The sequence below is a fragment of the Candoia aspera genome, chromosome 6 (assembly GCF_035149785.1).
Source record: "Candoia aspera isolate rCanAsp1 chromosome 6, rCanAsp1.hap2, whole genome shotgun sequence".
In the NCBI taxonomy this organism is placed as follows: domain Eukaryota; kingdom Metazoa; phylum Chordata; class Lepidosauria; order Squamata; family Boidae; genus Candoia; species Candoia aspera.
This window is the reverse complement of record NC_086158.1, coordinates 51,417,440-51,433,134: the sequence shown is the minus strand read 5'-3', so window position 1 is coordinate 51,433,134 and position 15,695 is coordinate 51,417,440. Positions and strand designations below refer to the sequence as shown.

The 15,695-nt window shown below is 39.2% G+C and overlaps 1 protein-coding gene across 1 annotated transcript in view; it reads right to left on the bottom strand.

The window, feature by feature from the left end:
* Positions 1 to 15,695, bottom strand: part of SORCS3 (sortilin related VPS10 domain containing receptor 3) — a 516,059-nt gene that overhangs the window by 98,770 nt on the left and 401,594 nt on the right. The window contains exons 8-9 of the mRNA XM_063307802.1: positions 10,608 to 10,697; positions 9,469 to 9,648 (exon numbers count right to left, since the gene is read on the bottom strand). Coding sequence (XP_063163872.1) covers positions 9,469 to 9,648; positions 10,608 to 10,697 — 270 coding nt within the window. The remainder of the gene's footprint in view (positions 1 to 9,468; positions 9,649 to 10,607; positions 10,698 to 15,695) is intronic.

The window sequence follows — 15,695 nt, the reverse complement described above, 5'->3', positions numbered from 1 at the left end:
CAAAAGAATTGCTTGAAGCAAATGTATTCAACACCAGCAACTAAAGAACTATTTTCTGTTGTCTTAGAGCCATTTTCCTGAATGAGAATGTCTCTTGGACATTCATGTTGCACAATCAGTGGTATCAGAGGAATTCAAAACTTTGGGAAACTAAACAAAACCTTTGTAACTCTGTTTATTAAGAGAAGCTATTATGAATGTGTAAAATTCATCTATTCTTTAAGGGGTGGCTTTCCATCTATTGTTGGCATCCAGAGTGTCAGTCTAATCATCTGGCAGACAATGACAAATGCCTGTACTCTAGCAGGAACACTTTCAGGTCATCTGGAAATCATATGTAAATTATTCTTAATAAAATTAGAGTGTAATATCAATTGACTCAGTTTTTCTTGTCAAGTTTTCTAATGGAAAAGCATTCCATTCAAGAAAGCTGCTATATAAAATTAAGTACTTTACACAATACATGTTTTGGAGTAAATTAATTCATAAGAAGAACTGTGCTGGATTACCTCAAAGCTCTATCTAGTCCAGAATTAGCCAAAGTGAGGCCCACAGCCTTCACAAAAGTTTTGATGTAAAAAGCACTGTCCATGAAACCTTAGGTATTCCTGCCCAGTTCACCAACAATTGATCATAACGATCAAGAGGTTAGTGGGAATGCATTGCTGGTTTTAAGAAGCAGAAAATGTGTGATCTGTTTATCATGAACCAGCTGATTAAAGAAGAATTGGCTTACCGCTGTTAACAGCAGTGAAAAAAAAGTCTTCATCAGGTTTAAAAGGATGGAAGATACGTTTCCCTTCTCAAAGAATCTGCTGAAAATTATTGGTTTTCTGCAGTGAGAAATCATATAAGCAAGGTTGCTAGGAGTGGAAATATTTCATTGTGTTACCCCAAGAAACAGTATTCAAGATTGCTGAGAGAGAGAATAAAGGAAGGACAGAGATTAAAGCATGCATTATGTCTCTGTGTGTCTGATGGCGTACATATGTACAACACTGTGTGGGTGCACAGCTGCCAATCTATGATCTAGCAGCTGGGGAAGATAGCCATTTGTTTTTAGTGATGGCCAGAATCAACTGAAAAGCTAATTACACAGCATGAAGGCAGCTCACTGTTTAATTTGGTCATTTCAGGCCATAGAAGACCAGAATGATTCAAAGTAGTAGCAGGCCAAACAAGCCAGTATTACACAAGCTTTCATATGCTCCCATGTCATCTTGCTGTTCAGAAGAAGAGTGATACACTTGAACAATGCATTCTTCATGATTCATCAAATAAATATAAATATGAATTGAAGAATGAGATGCAAAGTACCAGAAAGGGAAGAACTTTAAAAATATTGCAATATATGTTGGAGACACAGATGATATTTTTATGAAGAAGGAATTGGAACTGTGAGAATTACTAAGAGATGTTGCTATCTCTCCTATCAGATCTGCCCATCCAATAAGATACAACAGGGTCAGCATGCTCTGGGTCATGTCTCTTAAACAATGCCATCTTCTGGTTGTGCCTTGTTGCTGTGCCTCCCCTATGGAATAGCATTCCTCCTGAGATACAGATGGCCCTGATTTTGCTTGCTTTTCATAAACCTTTAAGAGCTGGCTTTCCCCCCAAGCTTTAGAGCAGGAGGATTCATGAAAACTGGTGAATGTTTTTTGTATGTTTTAATTATATTTTACATTTTATGATATGAATGATATTGAGTCATTTTGAGGGGGCTGCTATATAAATCAAATAAATAAATAACCAAATATTTACTATTTATTTGATTTATATAGCTGCAAATAAATAACTAAATACGTTTTTGCCTTTTGCATCCTGCTGAGATATTTAACTGGCATGTGAATTAATCTCAGATTCTATAAACTTTCAGTTTCCTGGAATCTTTGAAATGTTTTAGGTTAACTAAGCCACCCTTCTTCAGCCTGATGCCCTGCAGATATATTGTTCTGGGTGTTCAGGTCTCAGAATTCCCGGCCAGCATGGTGACCAATAATGTATTGCTAGAAGTACTGGGACTACTGGTGACCAATAATGTATTGCTAGAAGTACTGGGACTACTAGTCCCAACATATTATCAGGGCATCCAGTTAGGGAAGACTGGAGTAGGGATTGCATTTAACTTTTGAGACATCCAGCAAAGAATATTAAAGATGGAGAGTTCATTCTAAGAGAATAAATTATAATTTATTCCACAAATCACCTCACTGACTTACTTTTCATACTGACAGAAAAATGAGAAAACATCTCAGAAAGTGTTGTTTTGTTTTGTTTTTTTAAGAAAATGAATGTAATTTCAAGTACAGCAAAAGTTTTTTACAAAGGCTTCTTTCATTGCCCAACTATAGATAGAGACCTATTTTGGAAATTCACCAGGGAAGTCAGTGCAAAATATCCTATCAAAAAACAAATTGCTTTTTAAGAGTGCATAAGAGAACTTTAATCTCATCTCCAGAGGAATTCCTTTTTGGCAGCATAACTCCTAAAACCTTTGCTTCCCGCTGCCCCTGCATCATAGGAATTCCACAATCCCATTTTATTCTTCTTTACGTACAGACATTGCTGGCTTATGCTATAACTCTAATTCTTAAATGAGCTCCTGATAAAAAGGAACGGATATTTATTACAACAACTCCAGCCCTTGTAAGTCTTGATTAGATCCAACCTCCCTTCCATTCATGTGTGTGTGTGTGTGTGTGTGTGTGTGAAAAGATTTATTTATTTAAAATACTATATACCACTCTTCAAAATCAGAACAGCACCTGCAACTACAGCTTAGTTTCTTAGCCCATGCTTTGGCAGTATGACCAGTTTTCCTTTCCTTCTTTCCAACCCTTTCAGATTTTTCAGATGCTACTTTATTCATCTTCAGAAATCAGGACTGAAATTGGCTTTCCTGATGGGACTGGTAGAGTCAATTCAATCCCATCTTTCATGCAGTTAGGCTAGTATAGAATCATGTTTGCTACTTGCGAAGAGCTCAGTCATCTACCCATTCTAAATTATTAGTCAAATACAAATGAGTGTAAAAAGCCTGTAAAATAATATTCCTATTCAATAGGATAGCCAAGATACCCAAATGAAAAAACTAAAAGTGACAAAGACGAACTATGGTTCACCACAATATGTTATCAAGGTATGTGTATGTAGGTGTGTATGTAGGTGTATATATGATATGCAGTATAAGATTGAAAAGGATTTCTATAGTACATATAAAAAAATACCCTTCTTACCTCTATGGGTTGTACGTGTCTTCCACAACCTTGGGTCCTCTACTAGAGGCCTGGGAGTTTGAAGGTTTTGCACAGTATCTTAACTGTTCCTAGCATTGCACTCTTCTGGACAGAGAGCTCTGATGTTTTTCCTGGGATCTGTTGGAGCCACTCTCCCAGCTTAGAAGTCACACCCTTGAGTGCTCCTACCACAACTGGGACCACTTTGGCCTTCACTTTCCACATCCTCTCTAGTTCCTCCTTCAGGCCCTGGTACTTCTCCAGCTTCTCATGCTCCTTCTTCCTGATGTTGCTGTCACTTGGTACTGCTACATCTATCATCACCTTTGACTTCTGGTCCTTGTCTACTACCACGATGTCTGGTTGATTGGTCAGTATCTGCCTGTCCGTCTGGATCTGGAAGTCCCACAGGATCTTAGCTCTGTTATTCTCCATGACCTTCTGTGGAATTCCCCATCTGGACATGGGAGAGTCTAGCCCATACACTGTGCAGATGTTCCTGCACACAATGCCAGCTACTTGGTTGTGCCATTCAGTGTATGCTGTTCCTGCCTGCATCTTACACCTGCCACTATGTGTTGGACTGTCTCTGAGGCCTCTCTGCACAGTCTGCACCTCTGGTCCTGTCTAGTGTGGTAGAGCCCTGCTTCTATGGATATGGTGCTTAGTGCCTGTTCTTGTGCTGCTATGATCAGTGCCTCAGCACTGTCTTTTAGTCCATCCCTTTCCAGTCATTGGTAGGATTTCCCAAGGTCACCCACCTCAGCTATCTGTCGATGGTACATTAGTACCTGCCACATTAGTCTTGACTACCTTCCCTCTCTTCACTACCATCTGGCCATTCTTCTCTAGTCTGAATGACATCCCAACATCCCCACTGTAGATCCATGTCAGGTGGATCAGCAAGTCAATGTCTCATTCATTCTTAGCATACAGCTTGATGTCATCCCTGTAGAGGCAGTGGCTGAGGTAGTTCCACTCTTGAATATCCTCCATATCCAGTCCTTGTGATGCTCTGGCTGAGGGTGTTCAAGCCTATGCAGAACAGCAGTGGGGACAGTGCATCACCTTGTTATATGCTGCACTTAATGACTACCTGGGTAAGCTGTCTTGAGTTGACTTCCAGTGTTGTCTTCCACATTGAGTTCTTGAGGAAGGTCCTTAGTGTCCTGTTTACTTTGTATAGCACCAGGCGTTCACAGATACATGTGTATGGCATTGAATCATAGGCTTTCCTGTACTCAATCCAGGCTGTGCTCAGATCGGTCTGCCTAGACCTTGCATCTTGGGCGACTGCTCCATCTAGAGCAACTGGTGTTTTGAGTTTTTAGTGTTATTCCCAATGCCCTTCTGAGCTCTGCTCATGTACTGGCCCATATGGTCCTATAGCTTGGTGGCTTTGATGCATTTATCTTCTTGGACTCTGCTTCTCTAGTGTATCTCCTTAGCCTGGTATCCAGTGCTGTGAACCTTTGTTTAGCAATCTCTAGAACAGATGGAATCAGGCCCTTGTATTTTTTTCAGTAGCTGAGACTTATCCTTAATCTCCACATCCTTCTGTACTTCCACCAGCTGCCTAACATCTCTCTGAGTTGCCTTGATCTTAGCCTCCAACCTCATTTTCCAGAGGGATATGTACTGCTGTTCTTGATCATGTAGCCAAGCATCTCCAGGATTACAGCCACTGTAGCATATATCAGTTCATTAGTTTGAGTTATGTTGGTGTAGAGAATGTCTTGAGGGCTCTGTTGGCATCTTCTAGCATGCCTTCTGATGGTACTTCTCCACTGAGCTTGGTAATGAGTCTCAAGGGTTGACTGTAGCTAGTTTATCCATGATCTTTTGCCTCATATCAGCTGCTGTGCTCTGTAATAGAGGGGATGGCAGTGGTATTCCAGCTTCAGATGTTGGCTGCACCTCCAGTTGTCTTCCAGATCTTCTTGAGTCCAGGATGTAATGTGTAGTTGGTCTATCTCAAGTTGTGAGAGCAACTTCCTCTTCACTATGTTGAAGTGTTGGGTAACTAGCTGTTTCTCAGTTAGTGTGGATGCAGGTCTTCTGTCCATCTATGTTGTTGTTTATTCGTTTAGTCGCTTCCGACTCTTCGTGACTTCATGGACCAGCCCACGCCAGAGCTTCCTGTCGGTCGTCAACACCCCCAGCTCCCCCAGGGACGGGTCTGTCACCTCTAGAATATCATCCATCCATCTTGCCCTTGGTCGGCCCCTCTTCCTTTTGCCTTCCACTCTTCCTAGCATCAGCATCTTCTCCAGGGTGTCCTGTCTTCTCATTATGTGGCCAAAGTATTTCAGTTTTGCCTTTAATATCATTCCCTCAAGTGAACAGTCTGGCTTTATTTCCTGGAGGATGGACTGGTTTGAACTTCTTGCAGTCCAAGGCACTCTCAGAATTTTCCTCCAACACCACAGTTCAAAAGCATCGATCTTCCTTCGCTCAGCCTTCCTTATGGTCCAGCTCTCGCAGCCATATGTTACTACAGGGAACACCATTGCTTTAACTATGCGGGCCTTTGTTGTCAGTGTGATGTCTCTGCTCTTAACTATTTTATCGAGATTTGTCATTGCTCTTCTCCCAAGGATTAAGCGTCTTCTGATTTCCTGACTGCAGTCAGCATCTGCAGTAATCTTCGCACCTAGGAATACAAAGTCTTTCATTGCTTCTACATTTTCTCCCTCTATTTGCCAGTTATCAATCAAGCTGGTTGCCATAAACTTGGTTTTTTTGAGGTTTAGCTGCAAACCAGCTTTTGCACTTTCTTCTTTCACCTTCATCATAAGGCTCCTCAGTTCCTCTTCACTTTCAGCCATCAAAGTGGTATCATCTGCACATCTGAGATTGTTAATGTTTCTTCCAGTGATTTTAACTCCAGCCTTGGATTGCCCAAGCCCAGCTTGTCACATGATGTGTTCTGCATACAAGTTGAATAGGTAGGGTGAGAGTATACAGCCCTGCCGTACTTCTTTCCTAATCTTTAACCAGTCCGTTATTCCGTGGTCTGTTCTTACTGTTGCTACTTGGTCGTTATACAGATTCTTCAGGAGGCAGACAAGATGACTTGGTATCCCCATACCACTAAGAACTTGCCACAATTTGTTATGGTCCACACAGTCAAAGGCTTTAGAATAGTCAATAAAACAGAAATAGATCTTTTCTGAAACTCCCTGGCTTTTTCCATTATCCAGCGGATATTGGCAATTTGGTCTCTAGTTCCTCTGCCTTTTCTAAACCCAGCTTGTACATCTGGCAATTCTCGCTCCATGAACTGCTGAAGTCTACCTTGCAGGATCTTGAGCATTACCTTACTGGCATGTGAAATGAGTGCCACTGTTCGATAGTTTGAACATTCTTTAGTGTTCCCCTTTTTTGGTATGGGGATATAAATTGATTTTTTCCAGTCTGATGGCCATTCTTGTGTTTTCCAAATTTGCTGGCATATAGCATGCATTACCTTGACAGCATCATCTTGCAAGATTTTGAACAGTTCAGCTGGGATGCCGTCATCTCCTGTTGCCTTGTTATTAGCAATGCTTCTTAAGGCCCACTCAACCTCACTCTTCAGGATGTCTGGCTCTAGCTCACCGACCACACCGTCAAAGCTATCCCCGATATTGTTATCCTTCCTATACAGGTTTTCTGTATATTCTTGCCACCTTTTCTTGATCTCTTCTTCTTCTGTTAGGTCCTTGCCATCTTTGTTTTTGATCATACCCATTTTTGCCTGGAATTTACCTCCAATGTTTCTAATTTTCTGGAAGAGGTCTCTTGTCCTTCCTGTTCTATTGTCTTCTTCCACTTCCGCGCATTGCTTGTTTAAAAATAATTCCTTATCTCTTCTGGCTAACCTCTGGAATTTTGCATTTAATTGGGCATATCTCCCCCTATCACTGTTGCCTTTTGCTTTCCTTCTTTCTTGGGCTACTTCTAGTGTCTCAGCAGACAGCCATTTTGCCTTCTTGGTTTTCTCTTTCTTTGGGATGTATTTTGTTGCCGCCTCCTGAACAATGCTGCCAACTTCTGTCCAGAGTTCTTCCGGGACCCTATCTACTAAGTCCAGTCCCTTAAATCTATTCTTCACCTCCACTGCATATTCCTTAGGAATATTAGTGAGCTCATATCTAGCTGATCTGTGGGTCTTCCCTAATCTCTTTAGTCTGATCCTAAATTGTGCAAGAAGAAGTTCGTGATCTGAACTACAGTCAGCTCCAGGCCTTGTTTTTACCGACTGTACAGATGTCCGCCACCTTTGGCTGCAAAGGATGTAATCAATCTGATTTCGGTGTTGTCCATCTGGTGAAGTCCATGTATAAAGCCGTCTCTTAGGTTGTTGGAAGAGAGTGTTTGTTATGCAGAGTGAGTTGTCTTGGCAAAATTCTATCAGCCTGTGTCCTGCTTCGTTTTGTTCTCCCAGGCCATACTTACCTGTAATTCGAGGTGTCATTTGACTGCCCACCTTAGCATTCCAGTCTCCTGTGATGAAAATAACATCTCTTTTAGGCGTGTTGTCCAGTAGGTGCTGCAGATCCTCATAGAACTGCTCTACTTCAGCTTCTTCAGCATTTGTGGTTGGGGCGTATATTTGGATCACTGTGATGTTAGATGGCTTGCCCTGAATTCGAATTGAGATCATTCTGTCGTTTTTTGGGTTGTATCCAAGCACTGCTTTAGCCACTTTACTATTAATTATGAAGGCTACTCCATTTCTTCTGTGGTCCTCTTGTCCGCAGTAGTAGATCTGGTGGTCATTTGATGTGAAGTGGCCCATTCCAGTCCATTTCAGTTCACTGACGCCCAGAATGTCTATCTTTAATCTTGACATCTCACCAATAACCACATCCAATTTGCCCTGGCTCATAGATCTTACATTCCAGGTTCCGATGGTGTGTTGATCCTTAGAACATCGGATTCGCCGTTCACCGCCAGCACCGTCGGCCGCTAGCCGTCCTTTCGGCTTTGAGCTAGCTGCGTCATCACGTCTGGGGCTAGTTGAGCTCATCCTCTGTTCCTCCCCAGTAGCATTTTGACCATCTTCCGACCTGGGGGTCTCATCTTCCGATGGTATACCGACATATCTCTGGTTGTACTGATCCATTTAGTTTTCACGGCAAGAATACTGAGGTGGGTTGCCATTACCTTCCCCAGGGATCGCATTTAGTCTGACCTCTCTGTCATGACCTTCCCGTCTTGGGTGGCCCTTCACGGTTTAGCTCATGGCATCATTGAGGTGCTCAAGCTCCAGCACCACGACAAGGTAACGATCCTTTGCTGAAGGTCCATCTATAGTTCCCTCATATGTTTCCTATATCCTCTCTCATTAGGCCTACTGCTGCAGTAGCATTCCATCAATTCCAGGTTTTCTTGTCTCATCCATGTATGGTTTGTTCCAGTAGCCCTCTTATCATCATATTGTCCTGGTTCCCCTACATCTGGCAAGGACCTTGTTAATGTGGGCAATGTCTGAAGTGGCATGACTCTCTTAGTTTGTATCACTCTCATATTTGAGGTATGCAGGTGAATCATTAGGGGGTCTTTGATCAAGGAACCCTACTAATAAGGTAGGTACCAGCGAGGATTCAAACCCCAGTCTCTCACATGAAAGGGCAGCACTCTAGCCACTACACTATCCAGTCACATATATTATATACTGTATATATAATAAAGGGTTGTTTTTTTTTCTCTAGTTAGACTGGTCTATCTCCCAGGGTGGGGAGAGAAAGGGCTGAATCCTCTGCTCCCATGCCTCTAAGCTATATAGCCATGTTACAATGCAGAAATTATTTTGCTTTTTGCTTTTTTGACTTTTAATTGCCAGAAAGACAGTACATGTTGTGAGAGACTTCTGTCTTTTACACACTGGGGTTAGGGGGAAAATGCCAGGTGAGATACTCCTGAATGATGGGTGTTAGCAGCAGGATCTACTAAGCTGCTACCCCAAAGCATAAGGAAGGGCCAGATTTGATAACTCAGAGAAAAGCAGCCCTGTCAGAGTTCAGCTATTCTACTACAAATACAAATAAATGTTTTTTGGGGTATGATTAAATTGGGAGTAAGAAATCTTGCCTATTTTCTGAAAGCATTTAGAGATCTATCAATAGATCCAGATCCATCTTCATTTATTCTTGTAATAGACAGCAGTCTTTTTAATTAAATACCAGGAAATATTTACTCTTACAAGAGGATGAGTTGCCTCATGATGACTTTGGGTGCATACCTCATAAAGATCAATGACAACATTCCCCTCTAGTCCTCGATTGCTCTTAACATTCTCCAAGGCTAGACTGAAGTAGACTCCATGAGCATCAGAAATGTAGAGGTTATATGTGTCGTTCTGGTTCCATTCCTGAACTGCAGCAAACACCTGATTCTCATCTGTGCTGATAATATGCATGTCCTGTTAAGGAAGACAAAAGACTTATTACTTCCAAACTTTATATTTCTTTGCCCTTTGGGGCACAAAGCAATTACCATGACTTATGCCACTGCAGGAGAAAGATCATGAGTTATGAGTGATGTTAAACAATTTTCCATTAGACCAAGCCAATAAATTATGACATTCAGGTTTCCTTATTTGTATGTTTCTTAATTTTAACTTGGCTGCAGGGTGGTCAGTGGGGAAGAAGAAGAGAGATTCCAGAATCTTTAAAGAAGTTGCATCCCACTTCATTTTTTATTTATACACTTGCACGTTTTATTGCTCTTCAAAGATTTGTAGCTCCAGAGCCTAAAGGTTTCCTTTGGCCTACAAGAGACAAAGCACAGCTGTCAGACTAACAAAGACACTGAACCTGAACCTAGGCTTTTGGTAAGAGAGACTCAGCCGGTAACAATGGTGTTCAATTTTTGATACATTCCATGCCTAAATTCAGAGTAGCTATCAATGGAACTCCTAGCTGTAGATTTATTTAGTAAAGAGAAGAGCTATCAAAGCCAAATGTCTCCAGTAAAAAGATCACTTCCTATGGCTCTAATATTACTACTCATAGAACTATTTGGGCAGAAAATCACAAATGCATTGGATCTACTGATATCCAGTTGCTTTCAAATACAATTAACCAGCTATATGCTTGTTGCCAAGCTGAAATCCAAATATTAGTTATTATCATAACATTAAAGCAGCTCATCAACCATCTAGCCAATAAGCTTTGATAGATCCCCTCATTTTGTTGCATGGGGCAAAGAAAACAGAATTCTCAAGCATCTCACAGGCTACATTTGGATGGTGAATCACATATCTATAGCCAGCCATAATTTATGAATTGTAGAAATATGACAGAGCATTTTCTTTTGCATATAAAAATGTGAGAATCAAATACTTTATTCTTATTTTTGTAGTTACTGAAGTACACTTACCTTTGGTAGTGAGTACTTGGGTAATTTTATCTGAGTAAAGGGTTCCCTTTTGTAAGACACATAATAATTTGCTCTCCCGCCAGAAGTTACCTAGGTAGATACAAAAGGATACAATTAATATTCATTTAACATATATCCTGTTATTCTCTAACCAAACCTGAAAGGATTTTGTTTGATTTGGAATTGTAATCCAAAATTATTTTATAAAGACATCTAAGCTTCTATAAATGTCTTTGGAACTTCATCAGATTAAAATATTAACATATAATCACATGGTTCTAACATTTCATTGTTCTAAACTTGACATGATTTTATTCATAGACATTCAAAAGATTTAGCAAAGTTGGGGGTGGGGGTGGGAGGCTGTTGCACCAGACCTAGCTGGCTATTAGGAAAAACTCCTTTTCCTTTGAAGTAGTACTAGAAAGATTGCTTTATAAATTGTTCTAACAATTTCCTAACTACTGAAGCCAGACTAAACTGGAGAACTATTTGTTAGAACAAATTATAAAGCAATCAGTTTCTAATCTTGGAAATTGCTTGCTGCCAGCTTGGATTTCTTAAGAAAAGGCATGCTAAACCAGTCTAATCTCTCTTTTTGAGAGCAGCCATTCTAGTGAACAAAGAAAAGATAGTTGCCATGATATATCTGTACTTTTAACAGAGTATTAGATAACACTGGAACAACAAGGAAGGGTAAGTACATTGGACATAGAAGTGTAAGAAGGAATATGCTTTCAGTAAAATATATATATATATATATATATTTAACATGTCTTTGAGCACTTAAATATCAAAACCTTATGTTACGATAAACCCAAATTTCAGGTATAGTACAAGACCATGTATGAAATTAGTAAATGGTTCCATGTTGAGCTAAATTCCAAGTTAGGTTGCCTTTTCAAGTTTGAAGTTATTTTAGAAATCAAGGCATACTCCCACAACTTGATTTGCCATTATTCTACAGAGGGAATTTATGTATTTATTAAATTTATATACTGCCTGATTCCCAATGACACTGGACAGTTTTAGTACTTTCCAGTAAGAAGCAGAGAGGTCATTGCAGGAGTTATCATATGCAAAGCTTATTCGGTATATTTTGTAGGAATGTAAGATTTATTCATATTTAGTAGAAAGATGGAAGGTTGAAAAGGAAATTCAACATTTAGAATTTGTGTCATTCTGTTAAAAAAATAATTTTCCAAAATTGTTGAGCTTAATAGCATTGCCACCCAGATACAGAAGAATGATCCAGCTTGATTAACTTGACTCCTTTTTAAGTCTGTCATCATAAGAGGGTTCTCATCCTTTATTATCCACATTGGTTACTCCAAGAAGAAGTATGTAAGTAAGTTGGCTTATTCATTCTTTTAAACCCTAGGACCAGATTGTTTTGTTCTCTTAGGATTTTTCTTTTCTTTTCTTTCTTTTCTTTTCTTTTGTCTACACTATACTGTGTTCTGTGGGAATCATTTAACTGGATGGGTTAATTCCCTAAATGATTCATTCCCTAAATAGATTGGTCAAATTGACAGGTAGTATAAGAAAGAATAGCGGGTGAGCAATGAGATGGTCAAGAGATAATTAGATAGCTTTTCAGCTCTTTGGTGTTAAACTCTTGAGACTTTGGTTAAGTTTAACCAAATTGTTTCCCAAAAGCAGTGAGAAATGAAAGTCAGTGGTTTGGGATGGCTTCCCATAGCATTTAAATACATGGCTAACAGAAGTGGTTTTAGTCAGGAGCAAGACCCATTTATTCAAGTGAGCTGGCTAGGAAATGACTCTTGGCTTTATTATGTCCCATATAGTTAAGCTGTTTATTGTAGCAGATATTTTTTATATTAACAAGAAAATATGCCCCTAATTAATCTAACTCATGTGTCTTGCTTTTTAAAAAAAAAAATGCAAGTATCACTGCACGCCAAGTAGAATCTTACTCTATATTCTTTGGAAAAAAATAGGGGAATGTGGATACTAAATATTAGTTACTTAAAAGAATGACTTTTATATATTAGGGAATAATGGCTCCCATATCTGTGAATAACAGGACACTGAGAACACCAAACAAAGCTCTTCATTTAAAAAAAAAACATTTATTTAAAATATTTTCATTTTATTAAAAATAAATATTTGTCAAATGGATGTTTTAAGTTCCATAGTGTGCTATGTGTCAGTACAAGATGCCTTTGTCAGAGTAATAAAATTAAACTTTATTTTTAATAAAGCTTTTTAAGCAACAGTTTGATTAATTAACTGAATCACAATTTATATTTTACTTTTTTTCTGCATCCACAACAAATAAAATATCAAAAGATTGGGCCTCCTGTAACATGAAACTCTATCCTAAATATACATAAATTGTCATTCACACATTTCTTTCTTCCAAAAAAAATATCCATTGCAATTTTATTAAAATAATATATCAGGGAGTTCAATGAAATTTATAACATAAACATAAAACTGAAAACCAGAAATACAATAATAGAACCTGTAACAGGACCATCAACAATAACAAAACATAACAGCTGCCTCTCAAGACCACTCAGAAATTGCCTTTGGTGCAAAATGCAGCAGCCAATATATTAGTGAATGGTTATCACTTTGCCTGCTGTTTTATGGTAGTTTTGTGGTTTTATTTTATGTTTCTTCCATGTTTTTATGTTTTAAAATGTGAAGTGAAAGAACTCATTTTTTGACTTGTGTTATATAAACACAGCAAATAAACAAATAAACATAAATGAGCAACAGAGAAACAAGCAAATTGAAAATGCAGAACAAATTACTTCACCTGCTCAACTACGTTTAAGTCAACTTGTGCAAATTAAAAATTGAAGATGAGGACAAAAATCAGTTGATTCTTGTCATATTAAAGAGCCTAGATTGTTTTATTTTACATTTCAAACATTTAACTCTCCAAAGAATTAATTGCAAAATATGAATTGAAGTTCACAAACTACAGATAGAACTGATGAAGAAAGTATTATATAATAATTGACAAAGTAATGTAAATTTTGCTTTGAGTCTAGCTTGATTCTTAGTGAGTTCACAAACATACAGTACCTGTTTCTTGCCAATGATATGGATTTTCTATTCCCTCTGATAAAGTAGATGGAAGAGGACACTTAGGATTTATCTTGTCAACTCCCAAACCATCTTTGTGTTCCATAAATCAGCTAGGGTTTCAATAGTATTGCCAATAGATGAGGTGGAAAATTTCTCACCTCTGAATTTGACCCTTTCTACTAGTTCTTACTCCAGCAGAAGTGTATAGCAGCTGCAACCTAACAATTTTCTGTACATGAAAAGAGATTGAGAGAGAGCTCTTCCACTTTTACATCACTGGCTCCAGATGAACAGAATATCATTTTTTTGTTTGTGGAGGCCAGATACCATTTGGGACAGGTCTACAGTCATCATGGCAGACGTTAAATTCTGAGCTACCTCATCACAAATATGGAAATCTCCAGGACAAGATATCTAGGATAGTCTATTATCACTTCAGAAATCACTCTAGTAAGATGCAGTAGAGTGGATAGTATGCCATGGTATTCCTACACCATCCCTGCTATCCAATTGCATCAGCAAATACTCAGAAATGGTAAGCTGTCAGATGGAACTTTGGGCAGTTAAATGGAATTTATATACATTTATGCCACCTCCCCACCTTCTAGCCCTGGCCTGCTGTCTCATAGAGTAGCCCAGTGGGCAGAGGTGGCACTGATTTGCTCCTTCCTTCACTCTTAGCCAGGGTTTCATACACATACCAGGTCAGCATGTTCATCCAGGATTAAATTGTAGATAACACATCTTTTACCAGTAGGTGACCTGGCATTAAACATCAGGTATTTAAGTTGGAGAGTCCAACACTATTACCTTGATTTCCTTGTTTAGATTGCAACCCAAAAGGAAGGGAAGCCAAACAACAGCCTGTCCTCTTTTTCCTGCAATTGCCAGGCTGCATCCTCTCATCTTATTTTTCCCTGCCATATATTACATCAGTACTTTCTATATTCATGCTCTATTCCTCCTAACCCTACCCCTAGAGAGGGCAGATCTACAATGGATCAGTGGGTCATCCTACAAGTCTTAATATAAAAATACACACGGAGACAGCAACACCCTTTAAAGTTTGCTTTCATTGACCTAAAATCAGCCTTCAGTTCCATTCCAAACGACAGACTCTGGTAGAAGCTCGCTGTTAGATCTATTGACCGATGGCTACTTTCATTCATCAGGAAGCTGCATGAAAACACAGGTACAATAAAGTTGGCTATCTTACTGCAGATACTCCAGTCAGCTGAGGAGTGAAACAGAGATGCATTTTAGCAACCCTACTGTTTAATATCTTTATAAATTCAGTGGTTGCTAAGCTCAGGGACAGACATTTGGAAATGCTGTTGTATGCCGACACAGCAATTTTGTTGCTTATACAGGTGGGCCTTAGGATTAGTTTGCAAAGTTTAGCAGAATTCTGTAAGGAAGAAGGCTTACAATTAATTACTCCAAGATCTAGGGAAGTGCTAGCTGCCATAAACATCAATGGCAAATAGGAACTAACAAAATAGAACAAGTTCCAACTTTTAAATATCTGGGAGTAATTTTCCAAACCTCTGGAAGTTGGCAAGAACAATTTACAGTCATCTGTGCCAAAGCCAATAATAGTGCCAAGGCAATCCTGGGCTTTTTTCACTCTAAGGAAGGTCAGTGCATACCTGTAACCATCAAGCTGTTTAAAGCTAAAGCTACATCCCAAATGCTGTACAGTGCACAGATATGCAGCTACAGTGATCTAAAGTCCCTGGATGCTGTCCAATCTAAGTTTTTTCAAGTACTCTTCCAGGTTCTAAACATTCTAATTTGCATGGAAGCAGGAAGGCTACCACTGTCATCTTTCTTATTAGTCTATTTTCTGTTGGCCTACTGGCCCCACTAATTCTCCCTGATGACTTCACATCACTAATTCTTCCTGATGATTTTGCCTCAAGATGGAAAGTAAACAATCATTGTGACCTTTCTATCCATTCTTGGCTACCTCTAAGCCTAGAGAAAGTGACAGCTGAGATTTGCCAAGGAGTCTTCAATATTGCA